Source organism: Pholcus phalangioides, unplaced genomic scaffold, assembly GCF_987345545.1.
Source record: "Pholcus phalangioides strain wild (caught in Gottingen) unplaced genomic scaffold, Ppha-v1.0 ptg000016l_1, whole genome shotgun sequence".
NCBI lineage: Eukaryota > Metazoa > Arthropoda > Arachnida > Araneae > Pholcidae > Pholcus > Pholcus phalangioides.
Window position 1 is genome coordinate 981,012 of NW_028301609.1, and position 19,215 is coordinate 1,000,226.

The 19,215-nt window shown below is 34.1% G+C and overlaps 1 protein-coding gene across 1 annotated transcript in view; it reads right to left on the bottom strand.

Moving 5' to 3' along the window:
• Ino80 (chromatin-remodeling ATPase INO80) overlaps nt 1–18,479 on the bottom strand; it is a 54,375-nt gene extending 35,896 nt beyond the window's left edge. Inside the window, exons 1-13 of the mRNA XM_089245787.1 lie at nt 18,237–18,479; nt 11,498–11,622; nt 11,240–11,387; nt 8,471–8,553; nt 7,888–7,955; nt 6,875–7,024; nt 6,294–6,411; nt 4,666–4,715; nt 4,119–4,289; nt 3,341–3,394; nt 1,413–1,616; nt 255–435; nt 50–117 (exon numbers count right to left, since the gene is read on the bottom strand). Of these exons, the coding sequence (XP_089101913.1) occupies nt 50–117; nt 255–435; nt 1,413–1,616; nt 3,341–3,394; nt 4,119–4,289; nt 4,666–4,715; nt 6,294–6,411; nt 6,875–7,024; nt 7,888–7,955; nt 8,471–8,553; nt 11,240–11,387; nt 11,498–11,504 (1,302 nt within the window). The 5' untranslated portion in view covers nt 11,505–11,622; nt 18,237–18,479. The remainder of the gene's footprint in view (nt 1–49; nt 118–254; nt 436–1,412; nt 1,617–3,340; nt 3,395–4,118; nt 4,290–4,665; nt 4,716–6,293; nt 6,412–6,874; nt 7,025–7,887; nt 7,956–8,470; nt 8,554–11,239; nt 11,388–11,497; nt 11,623–18,236) is intronic.
• Between the last annotated feature and the right edge of the window lie 736 nt (nt 18,480–19,215).

Sequence of the window (19,215 nt, forward strand, 5' to 3'; positions counted from 1 at the left end):
AAGTAAATTGTAAAATTGTATTTCTTATAAATTGCAAAGCATCATTTACCTGAGCTACATGAGCCTTGTATGCTTCTTCAGCATGTTTCAAAGCTAAAGACTTCATCTGTCCACAATCTTAAAGAATAAATTCATCAATATGTAAATGCAACATTTGATGAAAAAAAATACAGTACTTTCAAACAATGAAATAGAACAATTTTCAAGAGCACAAAAAACAATTTCAATTTGAAAAATAATGCTTGATGCCATACCATAATCATCAGCCCCATTTATCAAAGAGCTCGAAGAGGTTTCAACTGGTGGCTCATCCAACTGGGAAAGAATTTGCTGCTCTTGTGCATCTTGTAAACCCCGAATCTTACGACTCATGAAATGAGCATACAGTTCTGTCTGAGTTATTAAAAAATTCAGCTTCCTCTGCTGCCTTTTAGCCTATAATAAATGACAACAAGTCTTTTATTTTATATACTCTCAAATTTCAGCTTTTTTTATTCACGAAAATTTCGTTTTCTGCAAATAATCTGCAAATTGTACATTATAATTTTTAAGTGCAGATTAGAAAATCATTGCAAAGAAAATCCATTTTTTCTCCTGAGAGGTTAGAATAGAAATATATATATTTTTGAAAATAAAATATTCCTTAAAATTTTCAGATGGTGCATAAATGACTAGAGAAATCAAAATTAAAAAAAACAAAACATGATAAACAAACCTCTTATTAATCAGGATTTTGTTATTGATGAATGAAATTTATACATGAAGATTATATGGTATTTGCTGTGAATGTTTTCTTTCTCAAGGTAGTGAAATTCTTATGTGTGATTATATGCAGGAAATTACAGTGCACCAACACCAGGCATTCATATTAACAACAGATGTGAATATATGCACTTAAGATACTTTAGCTTCTTTAGAAATTCTGCAAAATTATATTTCCTAAATAAACCTGCAAATTAGACATATTTAAACATAACATTTTTTAAAAAAGATTGCTCTCAAACTACAATAAGTCTTTCCAAACTGTTGAAAATATTATCTACACTACCTTAGAAGAAAACCCAGTAGAATTGTAGCTGATTACACTGATTCAAAAATGCATTTTATATTCAATTTAGCTGCTAAATCAAATCACAATCCATGGAAACTAAAGCATATAACATCCTCATGATTGCATAAACCCAGTGGTTCTCAACCGGTGTTCTGCGGAGACTCCAGGAAAATGAAACGAATCAGTAAATTTGATAGATAAGTAAATAAGAGAGGCCTACAAGGTTCTGCCATAAAAATTATGTGCAAAAAAGGGCTCCACGAGTCAAAAAAGGTTGAGAACCGCTGCATAAACCTATAGAATGCATTATCAAATACATAAATTTTATCTCAAAGTATAAGTAAACAATGTGTAAGATTACCTCACGTAATTCAATATCCATTCTCAGTTGCTCCTGAGCCTCTTTCTCTGCCTTTTTTCTGTGTTCTTTCTCAACTTTCTCGTATCTTTTCCAATAGAGGAGCATCTCTTTAGTCAGACGCCTTGCACGGCTGGGAACATCTTTGGTATTCTTTTGAGAAAGCAGGGCTGACTTTCGCACTTCTCTTTGACAAGCTTGAGCTAGCTGCAACATCAAATTGTATCCAAATTACAATTTATGGATTTAGGACCTCTTTTATAGTTGAGGTACAATTCAAAAGTAGTCTTCACAAAATTGATAAAATCTTGATTTTTTTATATAGTAAAAAGTATTCCATAGTTCCCATTTTTTTAATTTTTTTGATACAAGGTAAAAGTTTCCAAAATAAAAATTACAACCGATTTCTAGACAGAATAAGCATTAAAAACACTATGAAAAGTAAATACATAAAAATCTGAGTATTATTTTAAGCAGAAAAAAAGAGTAGAAATATTATGGTGTGTGAATAATAGTGAAAAGTCTTATCAACTAAAGCAATTAGACTATTTACATTTCTGGAAAAATTCATGGTTACGTGATCAAAACATTCTACTAAAAGCCATATTTTTGGTTCTTTTCTTCCTGACATGATTTTAACCATTTCCAGTACTATGTCGAGGTGAACTCTATACAAGTATTCCTCTGAGGAATACATGATGAACTGATTAATGAAAGAATGTGCTGTGTATCATATGTGTACTTAAAGTAAAAATGATTGTTAAAAAATGTGTTATGTTTTAGAAGTGCTACCAAAATCATTAAGACTGCCGAGCAACTTGATATACATAAAAATAGATTAAAAATGTGTAAATTAATTATGTGCAGCAAAACAGGCTCTTAGTCAGCACTAGAGATGGGACAAAGTGATTTAACCAGATACCAAATATTCTGCTAAAGTTTTGGCTAAATACTGAATATTCAGCGGCCAGACACCAATTTCCTTAAAATTCATCACAATTATGAATAAAACTGATGTTTTTAATTAAAAATAAAATTATTCGTAATTTTAAATGATTGAATTTTAACTATGCAATTTTTTAAATAAATGTTTTAAAAAATGGCAACTGAATTAATTAATAATTATGCAATTTATTATTTAAATAAATATTTAAACAACCGGCAATTGAAAGACTTTCATTGTCATGATACTGACAAAATTTAATGATCATATATTGCATTTTAATATTACTTATGGAATCAACTTTTTTCCAACACTGTTTACCAATTATATATCTAATTAAAAGCATGTTGACCATTATTCACTTTCAACTAGTAGGGCATGAAATTTACGACTTATTTTCTTATTTTTCCCTTATTTGATGCTGTTTGTCCCTTTCAGTAGCTAACTACATATCTTGTCTGGGTATATCCTTGAGTTAGTGAACTTGTGTAATTCATGCTCCCTTTCACTTTATCAAAGTAGGATTATATTTTCAGTTTCATGTTTTTCTTATCCTAAAAATTCACACTTCATAACATCTTTCACAGAAATGGATATACATCACTCAATAAAATATAATCAGTAGATTTTTAATTTATAGGAAAATCCCAATTAATGTATTTTTTTAAAATTAGTTTGTTGTCCTTAGATTTACACAGATATTCGGCCGAATACTTTAGTATTATTCGGCCAAACCAAATATTTGACAAAAGACCCAAATAGGTCGTATACTGCATAGTGGCCGAATATTCGTTCCATCTCTTAGTCGGCACAAAATAATAATCTCTCATTCTCAACCAATTCAAATAAAAACAAAAACAAAAAGAATGATATAACTGAATTATAACATCAAACAGATACTTTTGAATTTTCTAGAATGAAAAAAACCAAAAAACATGTAAAGATATTAAAAAACAATGAATTTTAAAAAACCTATGAAATTATTTACCCTTTTAGTTGAAGTCAAAACTTCTTTACGAGCTGCTAGGCTTTGTTTCACTGCCTGTCAGAAAAATAAAATTTATTTTGAAAAATTTCCCTATAAAAATACAAAACTAAAATCCTAAAATAAAATCTAAGTAAAGTTTTATTAATATTTTATAGTTCAATTTTTAATCAGAACAAGATTGGTTTGTTATGGTTATTAAATACTGTATAAAATTTATCAAGTGGTGAAAATTGATAATTCCTACATTTATTTACATCGTGTTATTGCATACTTTTTGAAAAAAATATCAAGTCCAAAAGAAATAGTTTTGAACACTTACTCTGGTTTCAGAATTATTAACTTTATTTCAACATAAAATATGTGATTTAATAACCAGAAAATTTCCAAAGTTTATGTATATATGCATATATATATAACATGTGTTTTATTTTTTTTTTTAAAGTAAAAAAATGTTGCTTCTACCTCCTTTTCTTCAACTCTCAACCCCATATTTTCTGTTATCACCACAAAATTGATTAATCTCAACAGTACCCAATTCTCCAGGACAAATATGTTGTAAAAATTTTTGTATGTTTTTAATTATTTTTTGACTCAAATAAAGTGTTCCAGGCTCTGCCACGAAGCCGGGCTGGAAGAGATCTTGGCAGTATGATAAATCCAGTGGCACAATTCTGGCATTTATTCATTCCTACTACCCGATTTTCTTTGTTCAGATTTTATCAACTAATATACTTTATGAAACCAAAATCATTTGCATGATAAATAAATGGAAATTTACCCTAGGCATTTCTTTTTTGGACAAAGCAACCCAGAGACGCCTGCGTTTCATTGTCATGACAGCTTCATGCGAAGCTGCACTTTTCTTTTTGGTTTGCCTTTGATGAGTCACTCCATCGGAAGTCCCATCCAGTTTTTGACCTTTTTTTCTAGATGAAGACTGTGGTCCATCCTGAAAATATTTTAAAAATGATTAATGAGAAAGTTGATTTAAAAAACATTGAAATAATAAATGAAAAAATTCATAAGTGAAATTATAAAAATTCCCATTAAAATGCCAGTGGAACTATGAAATCACAAAACTACTTAAATTTTATCACTTTAGAACAATGGTTCCCAACCTGTGCTCCACGGAACACTTAGGGCTCAGCTGCCACTCCAGGAAAATAAAATAAATTTGTGTTTTCAGTAAATAAAAAATATGTGGCCCCTCCTAAATGCTCCTTCATAAAAATTGATTCTAAAAAGGGCTCTACAAGTCAAAAAAGTTGGGAATGATTGCTACAGAATATGAAAATCATACATCAGGGTACAAAAAAAATAATTACCTGTGTATCTCTCATACCAGAATTCTCTTCTTTGATTTTCTTCACTTTTGCTGAAAATCAAATGAAATATCAACATTATAATTACAAACAAATACATTTTTAAAATAAGTTAATCTATGAAAATAATTCAACCATCATTAACCAAACACAAAATGTTCAGAAATCTTAAAAATGAAATCTTTCATGGGTTTTGTATAGTACATGAAATACTTCATGAAACAAATGTGACATCATGGCGTTCAATTATGTAACCATTAACAAAAATGTTAAATAGTGATCACAGTCACTGCAACTGAATAACCGAAGGAGCATAAGTGGATACAAGCTCTATGAAAGAGGGAGGGGGGTGCAAATTACTGAGCAGCTGTGTATAGTGAACCGAAGGAGGGCACTGCCCCTACTGCCCTCCCTCTGTATCCACCTGCACGAAAAAGCAACCTGTCTCATTTTCATGAAGACAAATTCTTTTGCCTTATTAATGAGATACACTTTCCTATAACTATAGCTATTTCTTTTAAAAGAAACACTAGGGCTCTTATAGACAAATTACTTTGATTCAACTGCATCTTTTATCATGTGATTCATCTTAATAAAATAACTCGTTTCACATTTGATCACACCTCATACATTTATACAGGTGAACATTGTCATATGTTTACTTGACAACTGATTTTTCTCAGTCTTCTACTTTCCTTCAAAACAAAAAAAAATTAATGTGTGTTGGTATAACCTGAACTGTTTTTGAAATATTGTATCGTATAAGTGCGTAAGCCTTTCCTAGCCTCTTAATATGAAATGACAACAAAACTCCAGCAAGCTGAGTGGGGAGGAGCAATCATGCTGTGCTTTTCAGGGAGTGAGGGGGGACTAAGGAATTACCTGTCCATAACTTATGTTTTTGAATATTTTGAGATATATTTACACGCCATGTCTATGTTTTTAAGACTTGATGGACAAAATGTGATAATGTTGAAGTTATTAAGCAATAAATGCCTTCATCCAATTTTCTGTCCTTTTTATGAAAAGTCTATCTCTTCCTACACTTTTCTTATTTTCTACCCAGTGGCTTGCTATTTTATGAATGTATGCTGTTTTTAACCTTTTCAGTTTTTCTACTACTTCCCAAATTTCTGTACTAGCTCCTTTTCTTAACATCTGGGTACTGCCTCTCCCCCACCATTCCCTTTTGAATTTCAGTCTCCCTCACCCTTTTTGACTTCCACACTGTACGAGACAGTTCAACCTTTTTTCCCACTCAAACAACGTTGCTTGAGTATATTTGAATGCTGTGAAATTGCACCCCACTACTCATCAGTAATTGGTTAGAGAACTAACTGAGCCATCCACTAAGTGCAGAGCAAACACACTTAATAACTAACGAAGTCCTCAGAGGTAGCTTATTTTATTGCAGATGGTGTGGCAAGCTCAGCACATATCCCAAGATTTTTTATGCTCTTCAAAATGAGATTAGTGGCAAATTTAAGACGTCTTGAAACTATAGAGTACCGAAGCCTGACTGTCGTTAAAAATTTGATTGTAAATATTCTTTAATTAATCCCATATATATATATATATATACACACACAGTTCTAAGTATGAGCAATGGTGAATTATGCACAATGACATACCCCTTTTCTTCTCTGTAGGTTTTTCTTTTTTCTTGTTTCCCAAAATAGATTTTTGATGATCATGAAATTTATCACAGTTTGACAGCAAACCAGTGCTGTAGTACTGGTACTGCTTCAGCTGAAATCAAAAAGTAGATTAACATATATCTCAATGAAATACTCTTCCCTCCAATATCAATCAGTACATATAAATCAAATAATTTTACTTTAAATATTTTAACTGTTTCTAAAGCAAAAAAATTCTGAAGCATAACAAAAAATGCTAGTTTTAAACTACAGAGAAGCCTGTATGAAACTGAACGACAAGAGGCTGAACTAATGTTTCTGTTTTAGATAGGTTTACATTTTAAGAGGTGCAAACCAGACCACTAACCATCAATGCAACCCCATCTTTTGGTTCCGTTCAAGACAGGTTTCACTATACTAACAGAATGAAATTGTGAATAATACATTGTGAAATTGTGAAGAAATGCCACTAGACAACAATCGATTTATAAAATTTGTGTTTCCATATAAAATTAAATCATCCAGGGAAGTTTTAAATGGAGAATATGACAACAATAAATTTAAAAATCATTAACCTCTGGATTAGAGTGAAATTCGGCCTGAGCCGACTTTTTGAGTTTGTGAAGCTTCAACATATCTTGCACATCTTCTTCTGTGATAGGAGCAGAGTCATCAGTCCCACTAGAGTCCAGTGTATCTTCTGAATCACTGCTTAGCAAAACATCCTTAAAAAGGAGAGGTCAACAAACTCATATGAAATCTTGTTTAGCATAGCAATAATTTACAATAACTTATTTAAAACAGCACATTTAAATCTTCTGAAACTGGTAAAATCGGGTCAGAAGTATACCAGAGAGTTCAATATTTTGGCATGTACAAGCCGATTATAAATCAGGAGGAATATTTAGTAAAAAAAAAAACAATATAGAAGAAATATTTTCACCAACATTTGGTTTTTATTACTAACATATCTGAACAAACGTTTTTAGAATATAAGAAGTCGAAAAAAGATCACAGGCATTACAACAGTAATTGAAATATACTGGTGTATTTATGCACATTGTTGAAAGTAAGATATTTAAATCAATGAACAATTTCCTGTAGAGTAAAGAGCTAATTTAGATTTCTTTCATTAGAAAGAAAAATTAAAAAAAAAAAAGAAATTAGAAAGAAAGAAAGAAAAAGACAACACATTTTCATTATATTTGCAGAAAGCAGACTTCACAGGTGAATCTTTGAAAAGGTTTCAATTTTAAAGAAAAATTACATGCCAATTGCATTGCGTGAAAAAATATGAGCTTAACAATATGCTCTTAATTTCCCCCCGTTTCAAACCCAGGATAAATTCAGAAAGGAAGAGATAAATGCTCCTTAAAACATCTCTTATCTTGTTACTAAAAATATAAGAATTTTTTTTCACAAAAGTTTAAAATAGCTAAAAAATAGGTTAGATGTCAAATGTATTTGCTCTATTAACTTGCATTAAATACAAAATGTGACTGAAAACACATATTTAAAATGAATACTACTTTTCAGTAAACATGAATAAAAAAATGTATAAAGCCAGAATTCAAATCCCAAAGTTTACCTTCAGCCATTCTCTGTTCTTTTTGACCTTGCTAAAATTATACAGCTGAGGTCTATCTGATTTTTCTTCTGAAAAAAATGATAAATGAATATAATGCAACAATTATTTTGATTTCAGTGAAAAAAAATTTCAAGCAGGCACCCACATACATATATATATCAGTCAGATTCAAAAAAAAAATTAAAACAAAAAATAAAAACCACGAGAAATCGGATTTAATTTCCAAAACTTGAAAACAAATTTATTCATCTAAGTTTTTAAAGAAAATAACCAATGCATAAGCAATGTCAATTTCTGCTTAGGCCCACCACTGTGCTCCACCCATCTTTTGTAATTGATTAACCCTAATTCAATACTCATGAACAGAAAAAATATTCAAAACCAATAAAGAAAAAGTTTTATTTCTTTTTAAGTATAGATAATACACACAATAAAGCAAGCCTCTATATAACAAAACTGCTGTTTTATAAAAAAAATTGTTAAAATTATTTTTTAATGGAAGGGGGAAGAGAAATTAACAAATTTTTCAGTAAAAAATACATTTATCTGCCAATTTAGAGTTTTGCATAACCTATATACATACCGATTGTTGATCTAAATGCTTCCCGCAAAACATCTGGACTGAAATCAACTTCTGCATTGCTTGGTCCACCGCCATCAGGATCACTGAAAATGCAAAACCGGGTGAAAACATTTTAATATAAGAAAATTTTAATGCAATAAATTCTAAGAATATTCTATTGATTCAGAATATTCTATTAAATTGAATACTAGTTGGTAAGCACAAAAAGTTTAAGAGAAAAAAATCAAATACAGTGATCCCTCACTTATATGTTTCTCTCAGTTATAAGATCGTTTTCTGCACTCCCGGTCAAAGACAGTCAAAGGTGTATAAATAATAGCATAATAATGCTATTACTTATACACCTTTCTCACTTATGTTTTTTTCCCTTGTTCTTTTGCACTGATGCCTGTATCCCTGTATTATGTTTAGCCATGATGAACTGGCATCTCAGTTCTGTCTCTAACCCTCTTACACAAATTAGTTTAGAAACAGAACAAAAAAATAGGTTTAGTTATACAGTGGAACTTCGGTTAACAAGCAATTTGGATGACAAGTAATTCACATAACAAGTAAAAATTGTGGACAAATTTTGACTTGGTTAACGACCAATGATTTACATTAGGAGCAAACATTTTGGGCTTCAATTATTTATTTCCATGTAATCACAACTGAGCTGACAGTTTTCTGCTTTCATTCACACGCGTACTGTGGAATTGTGGGTAATATTTTCTCTAGGCTCTCACAACACCTTTTAAAGAACCCCTCCTTCTTTAGGGGGGCGGGTTAATTAGCATGCCTCACTTGAAAAATGAATACACGTGCAAACATGACTGTTTACGATACGAAACTAAATGCAGCATTGTAACCATGTGTGTGTGTGCGCTCTTAGTTTTTAAATTCTGTTTGGGAAAACTGTGGTCTGATTATATTATTGAACTTAACTTTGGAGGGGCTGGCTCATGACTAGGAGCCAACATTTGTCAAAGAGGTTGTGTCCTTGGGGAAAGACCATGGGACTGGAGGTGTATGAGGATGACATTCGAGGACTGGTGGTAGAACATGGCCAGGAGTTAACATTAGATGTACTTTCCTTTGTATGCAAAATTTTATGAACGATATCTCGTCTAGGGAAGAGAGAAATGATAAGTCCCTGACTTTTCAAATGAGATTGAAAAGATGTATAGAATTCAGATATCTGCAAAATTTAATAAAACAGAACCAAACAAATAACTGTAGCAAAGCGAGGAAATGAATCTGTCCAAAAACAATGCAAGTTCCCATTTCTAAAAAATCCTAAAAACAAAGGGAAAAGAAAGTGTCATTGGATAGGTTCTTTTTCAAAGTCAAACAAAAATAATGGTTTCAAACAACAGAGTCCATAAATCGTTCTAAACGAGATTATATATAAATATTCCTCCTCTCTCTTGTAGTTCAGATTGTAGTTAATTTGTAATCTTATTTATCATATTGTATGTTTATTTATGGTATTATTGTATAATATACTAGCTATAATACCAGGCGTTGCCTGGGCTTTCTTCAATGAGATTTTTTGGATCGCGTGATATCTCCTCCTTTCTTTGAGAACATACAAACCTTGTCTAAGTTAATCAATATGGCAAATTCCTGCATGACTCATGAAATAAACAAATCTAGATTTAAAGAAAAGTAGAAAAGAATATATTTTTTTCCTTTTTCAAGGGGTAGTAGGTATTTTGTCCCCTCCCCCTTCTGAAGTTCAAGTTATCCATCTGCCTGTTTCTGCTTCAAAAAATGCTTCGTTAAAGAAATGGAATTTCTTTACGGGCCCATAATTAATTTTAAAACAACCTAAACTACATGAATTTATGCAGTTGAATATTAAAAGACAATACGGAGACATTCATTTTCATGCTTGAAAAGATACAAATAAAAAGTTGAAATCAATGTTATTGCATGGATATCAAACTCGAAAGTAGGTCCAGCTAATTACTTTATATTTAATTTTCTGGGCTCCATATCACTAACAAACTCCATATTTCAAAACAATCTAGAATTCAATTTTTTAAAGTATTGATGTGGCAGAAAACCACACTAAATTTCTGCATTTCTACAGTTAAAATCAGCAATTTTAACAGATTTCTATGGGTATCATCTTTTGCCTGACCTTAAGTGATGCTGATGATGATTATGATGTCTATTCAAACAGCCTTATTACTGGGAGGATTGAAAAAGTGGCAAGCCATTATAAAGGCGTAAACTATTATACATATACTGGCAGCATTAAAGAACTAATAAACCATTTTGTAAAGGCACATATGTCTGAAATGCATTGCTAGGGAAACACAACCAAAGTAAACGTTCCGAAAGTGATTGTTGAGGCCAAAAAAACCATTGTTGCCCGACAGTTTTTTTGCCCTTTTCGGGCATTTGCCTTGCTCTGACAAACTTTTAAAGTAGCCTATTGTTCAAGTCAGGTCCCATTTGGTATATATGTAAAGTTTGGTGACAATTGATCAAAAATTGTAGATTTGTATAGAGAACACACACACAGGAAATCAATTTTATACATATAGATTTTATTGCATTATTTGTTATTGTGTTGTAACATTGGTTGCCGTTTCTGTTAGCCATTTTTACTTGAATAAGTAATTGTGGGACGAATTACCTGAGTTCTGATTATTTCCCATGGGAAGTTTCATTTGATATATTAACGATTCGGATAATGAGCAAGTTGGTGGAATGAATTAAGCTTGTTAGCCAAAGTTCCACAATAAATTGGATTATAATTTATTTATTTTTTTAAATTACCTTTCTGTTTTAGTGAAAAAAGATTCAACATAATCCAAAAAAGGCTCCAATCTCACAGCTCTATGAAGACGCTGCAAATGCAATGGCTTTGCTAGAAGACCATGGTCATTCTCAACCGAGGCTACGGCCTCAGCTAAGCTTGGGATGCCTAAAACAAGTAGAAAAAATATCACTGAGCACAAGTGAAAAGAATGTCACTGAATAAATTATATGTACACACAAAACATGTCAAAATGAAATAAAATTACCAACACTTACCGTTCATTGAAAAGAAATCAACTGATATTACTGGGAAACTGAGGACTTCTTTGAAACCTTTTCATAGAATTTTTATCAAATTCTGCCGCTAAGTTGTGAAGCATGGCATCTTTTGACAAATCAACCTGAAATAAAAATAGCATTAACCTATTAATATAATTGAAACATGGGTTCATGTTTTTTATATTCATTCTGCAACAAATAAAATAAATTGAAATAGTGGTAAGGGGTCATTCAAGTATTACGTCAGCGTCGAGGGGGTTTTGGATTTGCTGACGAGGGGGGGGGGGTTCGAAGGTTGCTTACGTCATCAACCACCCTTTTTGAAGATATGAAATATTCTAAGCTGCTGACGAAATTTTGCTGACAGGGGGGGGGGGGGGTCAAAAATGGCTAAACATCTGCTTACGTAATACTTGAATGGCCCCTAACAGGAATATATGCAGAGCCTGATTTTTGAGGAAGGCACACCGATGGACTGAAGAGCGAGAAAAACATTGAGTTAAATATAACCTTAAAAAGATAACATTTTACATTGCAAAAAGCTGAGTAAAACAGCATATATGAAGATTATATATATTTTTTTTTCATTTAATATTTTTCCTTTTCTTTACATTAATGGGGGGGGGGGGACAGGCCACCTCCTTGCATGCACATACACGAGCGAGTAGCTAAATCTCCAAGAGGGTGTGCATTGTGGTGGGGGAAGGGGTGTTCTTTCAATCCACCTTGTATCCACTTGTGCCACTAATACACATTTTCTTAATGGATGGGCTTTTTACATTTTCTTACCTCCTCTATATCAGCTACTAGAACATGGTATATTTCTTCTATGACAAGGAAAGTGAAAAGCAAAAGACTGGGCAGCAAATGTGTGATAAACGTTTATAGGACAGCTCGTAGTACTGCAATTACAATGAACCCTTACACATGGCCTCAAGGAATGAAGTTAACTTCCGCATAAGCCTACAACTGTGGAAAAGGAAATTGATTTTCTCGATTCATCATGGTACCTATGATCACCACAGCAGACTAAAAATTGTGACATGCACCAGAGAACTATCAGTGCTGCCACAGAACAATTTTGAGAATTTAAAAAAATATATCCATGTAGCAAACATTCTGGAAATTTTCATGCAGAACATTTCCATTCAGCTGAGGGCTCGTTACTAGAGACCAGATTTTCAGGCAAAATGCCATAAATGCCTATTTTCAACTTTTTTTTTCGTAAAAATGCTTTTTGAATTTTTCCTGCCGTAAATGCCTATTTTGACATTTTCATGTTTATTCGTGAGTTGTAGATGATTTGCTACAGAATTTAAACACTTTTAGCATTTGAGAACTTGAAAAGAATCTTTCTGTTCAAAATCTTCAACCTTTAGTATTAATTCTCATCAGAAAACCTTCCCGCTTATAGACCCATTTAAACGCAAATAGACATAAGTGCCTTAGAGATAGGAAAATTGTTAAGCATAAGAGTAACACTTTTCATCTGTGCTATACAGGGCCATAGCTAACCATTCCTGTGCAAGAATTTGAATTTAAGCCCCCCCTTCTGGGCCCCCTTCCAAGTGGGTCCTGTGCCCTGTGCAAGAATTTGAATTTAGGCCCTTCTGGGGCCCCCCCCTCCAAGTAGGCCCTGTGCAAGAATTTGAATTCAGGCCCTTCTGCCCCCCTCCCTTCCAAGTGAGCCCTTTGCAAGTGCACCTATTGCACCTGCCAGGTTAGGGCCCTGGTACTACTAGCTTTCAGGTAACTTCAACACACCATTGAATTCTCATCAAGATTGTAAGAGCTCTAGATGAAAGCGACCCATGTATTCAGAAAAGGTATGCATAAATTAGAAAGTTTGTTTTTCCACAGGCTTCACATGACATGTCTTGCTCAGGTATCGCACAGCATTGTGGATGAATAGCTGACCAATGACTGTCCATCTACAACAGGCATCTCAACCCGTGCTCCCTGAAACACCCAGATGCTCGATGTTCATGTCTGATTTCGTGCTCATGAGCACTTGATAAACATTCCAATTAAAAATTAAAAACCATGAATAAATCGCATTGAAGGATTGAGATCATCCGGATTTCCTGCATTCATATGTCAAATTTGCCATGAGAGTGCTCTTCTCTTGGTGATGGGTACAGGCAGTGCTTGCAACTAAAAAAAAGCTTGAAGACCTCTGCTCTGCTGTTCCCAATCTACTGCCATCAGTTGACATCATGGTTCCAATAGAGCAGGATGGGGGAAACTGACAGGGCTCTAGCACTAGAGAGTATGCTGTTTTGATTTTTTTTACACACCATAAATAAATGCCTGCAAACAACCATGACAAGTTTTTTTAGATATACAAAAATTATCTGAAGAATTCGAGAATTTTTTTCCTCGAATTGATGCAAACCGATAGAATATGAAGCTCAATACTTGAAAATTTTGAAAGAAATGTCGTTAGTATGAAAAATTCTAAAATAGTTACATATGAAAACATTACACTTTTATATAACATTCTTTAATTTCAGCTAGCACTATTTTGCATGTGAAAAAATTACAGTTAATTACAGTAAAACCTCTTTTTGCGGACGCCGGTGGAACAAAAAATTTTGTCCGTAAAAGAAGGGTGACCATTAATGAGGGGTTCGAAATACATACTTTTATTATACAAGGAGAAATTATTATTTGGCCATAAAAGAATGGTGATCGCACCTGAGGGGCAGGGTTGGCAGGTTTTTGACACATGGCAGTTTTTGACGGTTTAAACTGGCAAAAACCTCAAATATTGCTTTTCAATATAAAAATTCCCATTGGGAATACACACATTAGCGACATGTAATGTTTAAAGTGACTATGTTATACAAAGAATAAATATTCAATATGAATTGTAACAGAATTATTTTGCACAAAATATACATGGTTTCTTTCCTATAAAATATACAATTTGAATACAGCATAGCATAAACACTGAAGGGAAAACTATTGAAGGATTTGACATTCCGATTCAAGATGGTTCTTGATCTTCCAAAATTTCTTCAACTGCTTATATATGTGCATTGATATAAACCATCTGCTGTACTCTTTTTACAACAGATAAGTGTTTAAAAATGTTTACAATCATATATGTAACGTTGATTTTTGTTATTACTAAATTATCTAGATAATCACCAATACTTAAACGATACTCCATAGCTGCCAACTTTTGAAAATGAAAATTCGGGAGATTTTCGCGCAAACCCGTATTTTATGCTAAAACCATTCCCTAATAAATACAATAGGGATTTTTCCAAATAAAATAGGGATTTTCCAAACATAAAAGTTAAAGCGTAGGGAATAAAATCCCTACTGAAGTCAAATTAAAATAGGGATTTTACACACATGGAAGTTAAACCCTTGGAAATAAAATTCCTACGCAAAAAACAAGTGAAATTGGAGGCCAAAACTTCAGTGATGTAAAAATAAATATTGTGTTCAATCAGAAACGCTGTGAACAAACATTCTGCGCGAATGACCCCAAAATCATCCGAAGATGATGGAAAACACCGTCAATTTTTGAATAACACTGACTTTTTGTGACACTTGCTTGATGGTTTTTTTTTTCATTTCACGAGTGATGATGGCAGTCTTTCCATGCCCGATGTTTATGTCCGTAACACAACTTGTACAAAAAGGAAAAGTCGGCCCTCTTCTGGAACGTTTGATGAAAGGAAATTCATCGAAATAAGTATCTTTAAAATTGATTAAGTATGTTTTTGCTTATCAGTATTCGTGTTTTGTTATATCGCACGTTATAACAAAAGAAATTTTGACCACATGCGCGTGACTATAATCTTCAATTATTATCCAGGACTATTGGCTGCTAAGCCATTTCCCTGCACGATAAGACAAACAACTTTCTTGTTACCATCAGAGGATTTGTAAAACTTCCTTAAAAAGGGAATTTCCCCATTTACGACGTGTGACGTCATTTCGAAACGGGAAAAAAAAGAGGCTTCATGCCCCACAAGAAATTCCTTAGGGATTGTTTTTATAAGCGGGGATTTTTTTTAATGAAGTAGGGAATTTTAAGGGACAATTAGGGATTTTTGTGGTTTTCGTAAAAATTCGGGAGATTTAAGAACTTTTCGGGAGGTCGAGCGATGAAGCTAAAATTCGGGAGATTCCCGAAAAATTCGGGAGACTTGGCAGCTATGGATACTCTCATTGTGAATAACATTGAAATATATTTAGAGATCAAAATTTTAAATTGTAAGACTAAAATGTAATTTAATTTGACAATGCTAGCTTGTATATTATGCTTAAGAAACTCCTGTAACTTATCCTTAGTCAAACTTAGTAATTCTTACTTTTGCACTATGATATGGTATATTTACTAGCATTTATAATGCAATGGTTTTTCAATTGAAGCTGTATTCAAACATGCAAAAAAAAAATGCTTTGGGTATCAAGTCCTGTCAGCTTTGTTTTGGTTGAAAATACACTTTAAAACTCTGTGAATTTATACACATTGAGCTAAGAAATTTTTAGGTGAAAATAAATGAGTTTAATTAGTGCATTAACAGATGCTGCGTGAGAATTTTTATGTGGAATAAAATTTTGGGCAGATCAGATGTTTTCCTGCGTTCCATACACTTTGGCACTCCAGGTCTCTGATCCGTCCCATGGCTCAAAAACATTCCGAACACCAGGCATACCCGAAAAAGATCAATATTTTATCTGGAGCCACTCCTGAATGCAACGTATGTGTGTGGACACACAAATTCCAACAGACCTAACATACACAACTGAACACCTTTTCGGAGTTTCACAGATCTAAGTTTAAGATGCCCAGAATGAAACAGGTGCATAAGGTCAAAGTCTGCTAGACACTACCTTGGCCTACTAAGGAATACTAAGCCTACACTAGGCTTGGTGAAATGCGGCCACACTGAGCCACATTTAGGAAACGCCTCTTTTTCATTTCAAGAAACTTTGTCCTTTTAAAGTAAACTTGGAAAGGGCTGGGCAGGCACACAACCAGGGGAGGGCAATGGGATTGGGCCCCACAAGAGCCCAATAATATAGGAGAATGAATTTGTCCCATATTTAATGGGACAGTAGTGACTAGCACACATCCCCTGGATCAACGTCTTAGGGAGGGGGGGGGGGGGCGACAGCTGGTTTTGCACAGGGTGCCGGGCGGTTTTGTGCAAACCATTTTAAAATATATTATAGATGAGTATAGGAAAAATTTGAGACTCCACCAGTTAAAATAAAAATGTTCATTTTTTGATGAGAGCAAATTAATCTCGTAACTCAAGGTACAACAAACGCTATTACATATTCATAAAATCAGCGATTCATGTATTAGGTGTTTAAAAATGATAACTCAAAGAATTATAATTGCCATTATTCTTATTTATTTTTGTAAATAATGCAAGGAGACTAGTTGGAATATAAGTATTGATTTTGATGTTCTTCAGATTTTTTTTTTAAACCAAGCACAACTCTGGTCTATTGCCATGTGGGCAAATAACAAAGTTGTACATGAAGTACAAGTGTATGCACCGAACATTCTGAATAGAATGTAGTCTAATATTGTCAGATTTCTTAGTGCTGCAATCCACCGATCTCCCCATTAAAGTCTCATCATAGAACAACAGGCCTACAACGATAAACATTCAATCGTTACGCTTCACTCATAGTCAGGGAAACTGATAGCAGCACTACACGTAACCAACATTATACAGAAATGAACTTAATGTTCGGTTCACTACATGTACACACACATTCCAACATGTACCTATTTGTTAGAAATTGAACAGAGGAATATGGATGAGGTGCATGTCTGGTTGAATATTAATAGTGCTGCCACCTATATTTAAAATTCTGAGCCAAGTTGTATTGATTGAATATTTGTAGCACTGTAGGCCTTTTACTCTGATGTTTCCAAACACCCGAGGTAGCAGATGACTTAGAAGCTCTGAAATGACAAGATGACATGAAAAATTTCTATTAGAATCGTGAAATGTTATTTAAGCTTCCATCTAAAGCGAGTTTGTGATGAGGATTGAGTTCTCCCAAGCAACTCACTGCTTGTATCTCGAGTATGAATCAATCCATCGAACACAACTCATGGTAATAGCACATATTCTCAAATTCAACGATTCACATACTAGGCGTTAAAAAAAAAAACTATGGCAATTCGAAAGACTCCACTAAGTCTTATGTTGTTTGTAAACAAAATTAAGGTTGGGGGGGACCAGTTGAAATACCAGCACTAGAAAGAATGATTCTAGTGTTTTTTAACAGGACACCTCAGATGCTTCCAAGTCATCCTAAGGCTCTCAAAATCACAAGATCATGACACATAAAAAAAAATTCCAACTGGGATCATGAAATGTTGTCCAAACTACCAACTCAAGTGAGCTCCCGATGAGCGCTCACATTTCTCGAGCACACGCACGCAAAGTCCGATGCAACTCGCAGCTCGTATCTCGCTCCGAATCAATCCATCAAACATTTCATATTACTCGCATTTAAGTCGGCGAGTAGCTATTTATAAATCGGTTACCAACGAGAACAACTCGGTAATAAGCCTAGCACAATCAATGGGAATAGCGAGTGGGTGCAACATTCCCCCCCCTCCTGCTTCTCATACACGAGATAATCTTCTCTCATTGAGCATCCAAAATTATCGGTAAACAAGAGAAAAAAAGAGAAAGACATGTTTTGTTTTTTTTTTGCGACAAATCTAACAGTCGGCCATTACCTTCAAATATCGGCAAGATTTTCTTCCGCCATACTCGCGAGTTGAATGACTCGGATAGCCACAAATACCAAAATGGCGATGCGAATTCGCCTCCGAATCACTTCTCGTATTCCTTCTTGAAACAGCGGCGGTTCTCCTCATGACTTCACCTTCACAACGCAATGGACAACAGCGCATCGCCATAACCACAACCAATTGCGCCCTCGATCCCAAAAACCCTCGGCAGCCATCGATTTCCGCCATCATTTTCAACCGCGTTTGGCCCTCCATATCACTCCAAGTAACTGTGACAGACTTGGCTGACATCTGGTAGTCAAAAGCTGAAGTTTTACAAAGGTGCATTTTCTGCAGCCGGGTTTCGCTATGAGTTTTCAGCGTGGGTCTATGTCAATTCGTCGCGCTCAACTTGTCACGTGACAATTCGTAGCGTTCAATTTGTCGCGATACAAATTTGTCACAGACTCATTCCGTCGCGGTACAAATTTACCGCAGACTCATTTCGTCGCTGTACAAATTTATCGCAGACTAATTTCGTCGCTGTACAAATTTGTCGTAGACTCATTCCGTCGCGGTACAAATTTGTCGCAGACTCATTTTGTCGCGGTACAAATTTACTGAAGACTCATTTCGTCGGTGTAAATATTTGTCGTAGACTCATTCCGTCGCGGTACAAATTTGTCGTAGACTCATTTCGTCACTGTAAAAATTTGTCGTAGACTCATTCCGTCGCGGTACAAATTTGTCGCAGACTCATTTTGTCGCGGTACAAATTTACTGCAGACTCATTTCGTCGGTGTACAAATTTACCGCAGACTCATTTCGTCGCTGTACAAATTTGTCGTAGACTCATTTCGTCGCGGTACAAATTTGTCACAGACTCATTTTGTCGCGGTACAAATTTGTCGCAGACTCATTTCGTCGCTGTACAAATTTGTCGTAGACTCATTCCGTCGCGGTACAAATTTGTCGCAGACTCATT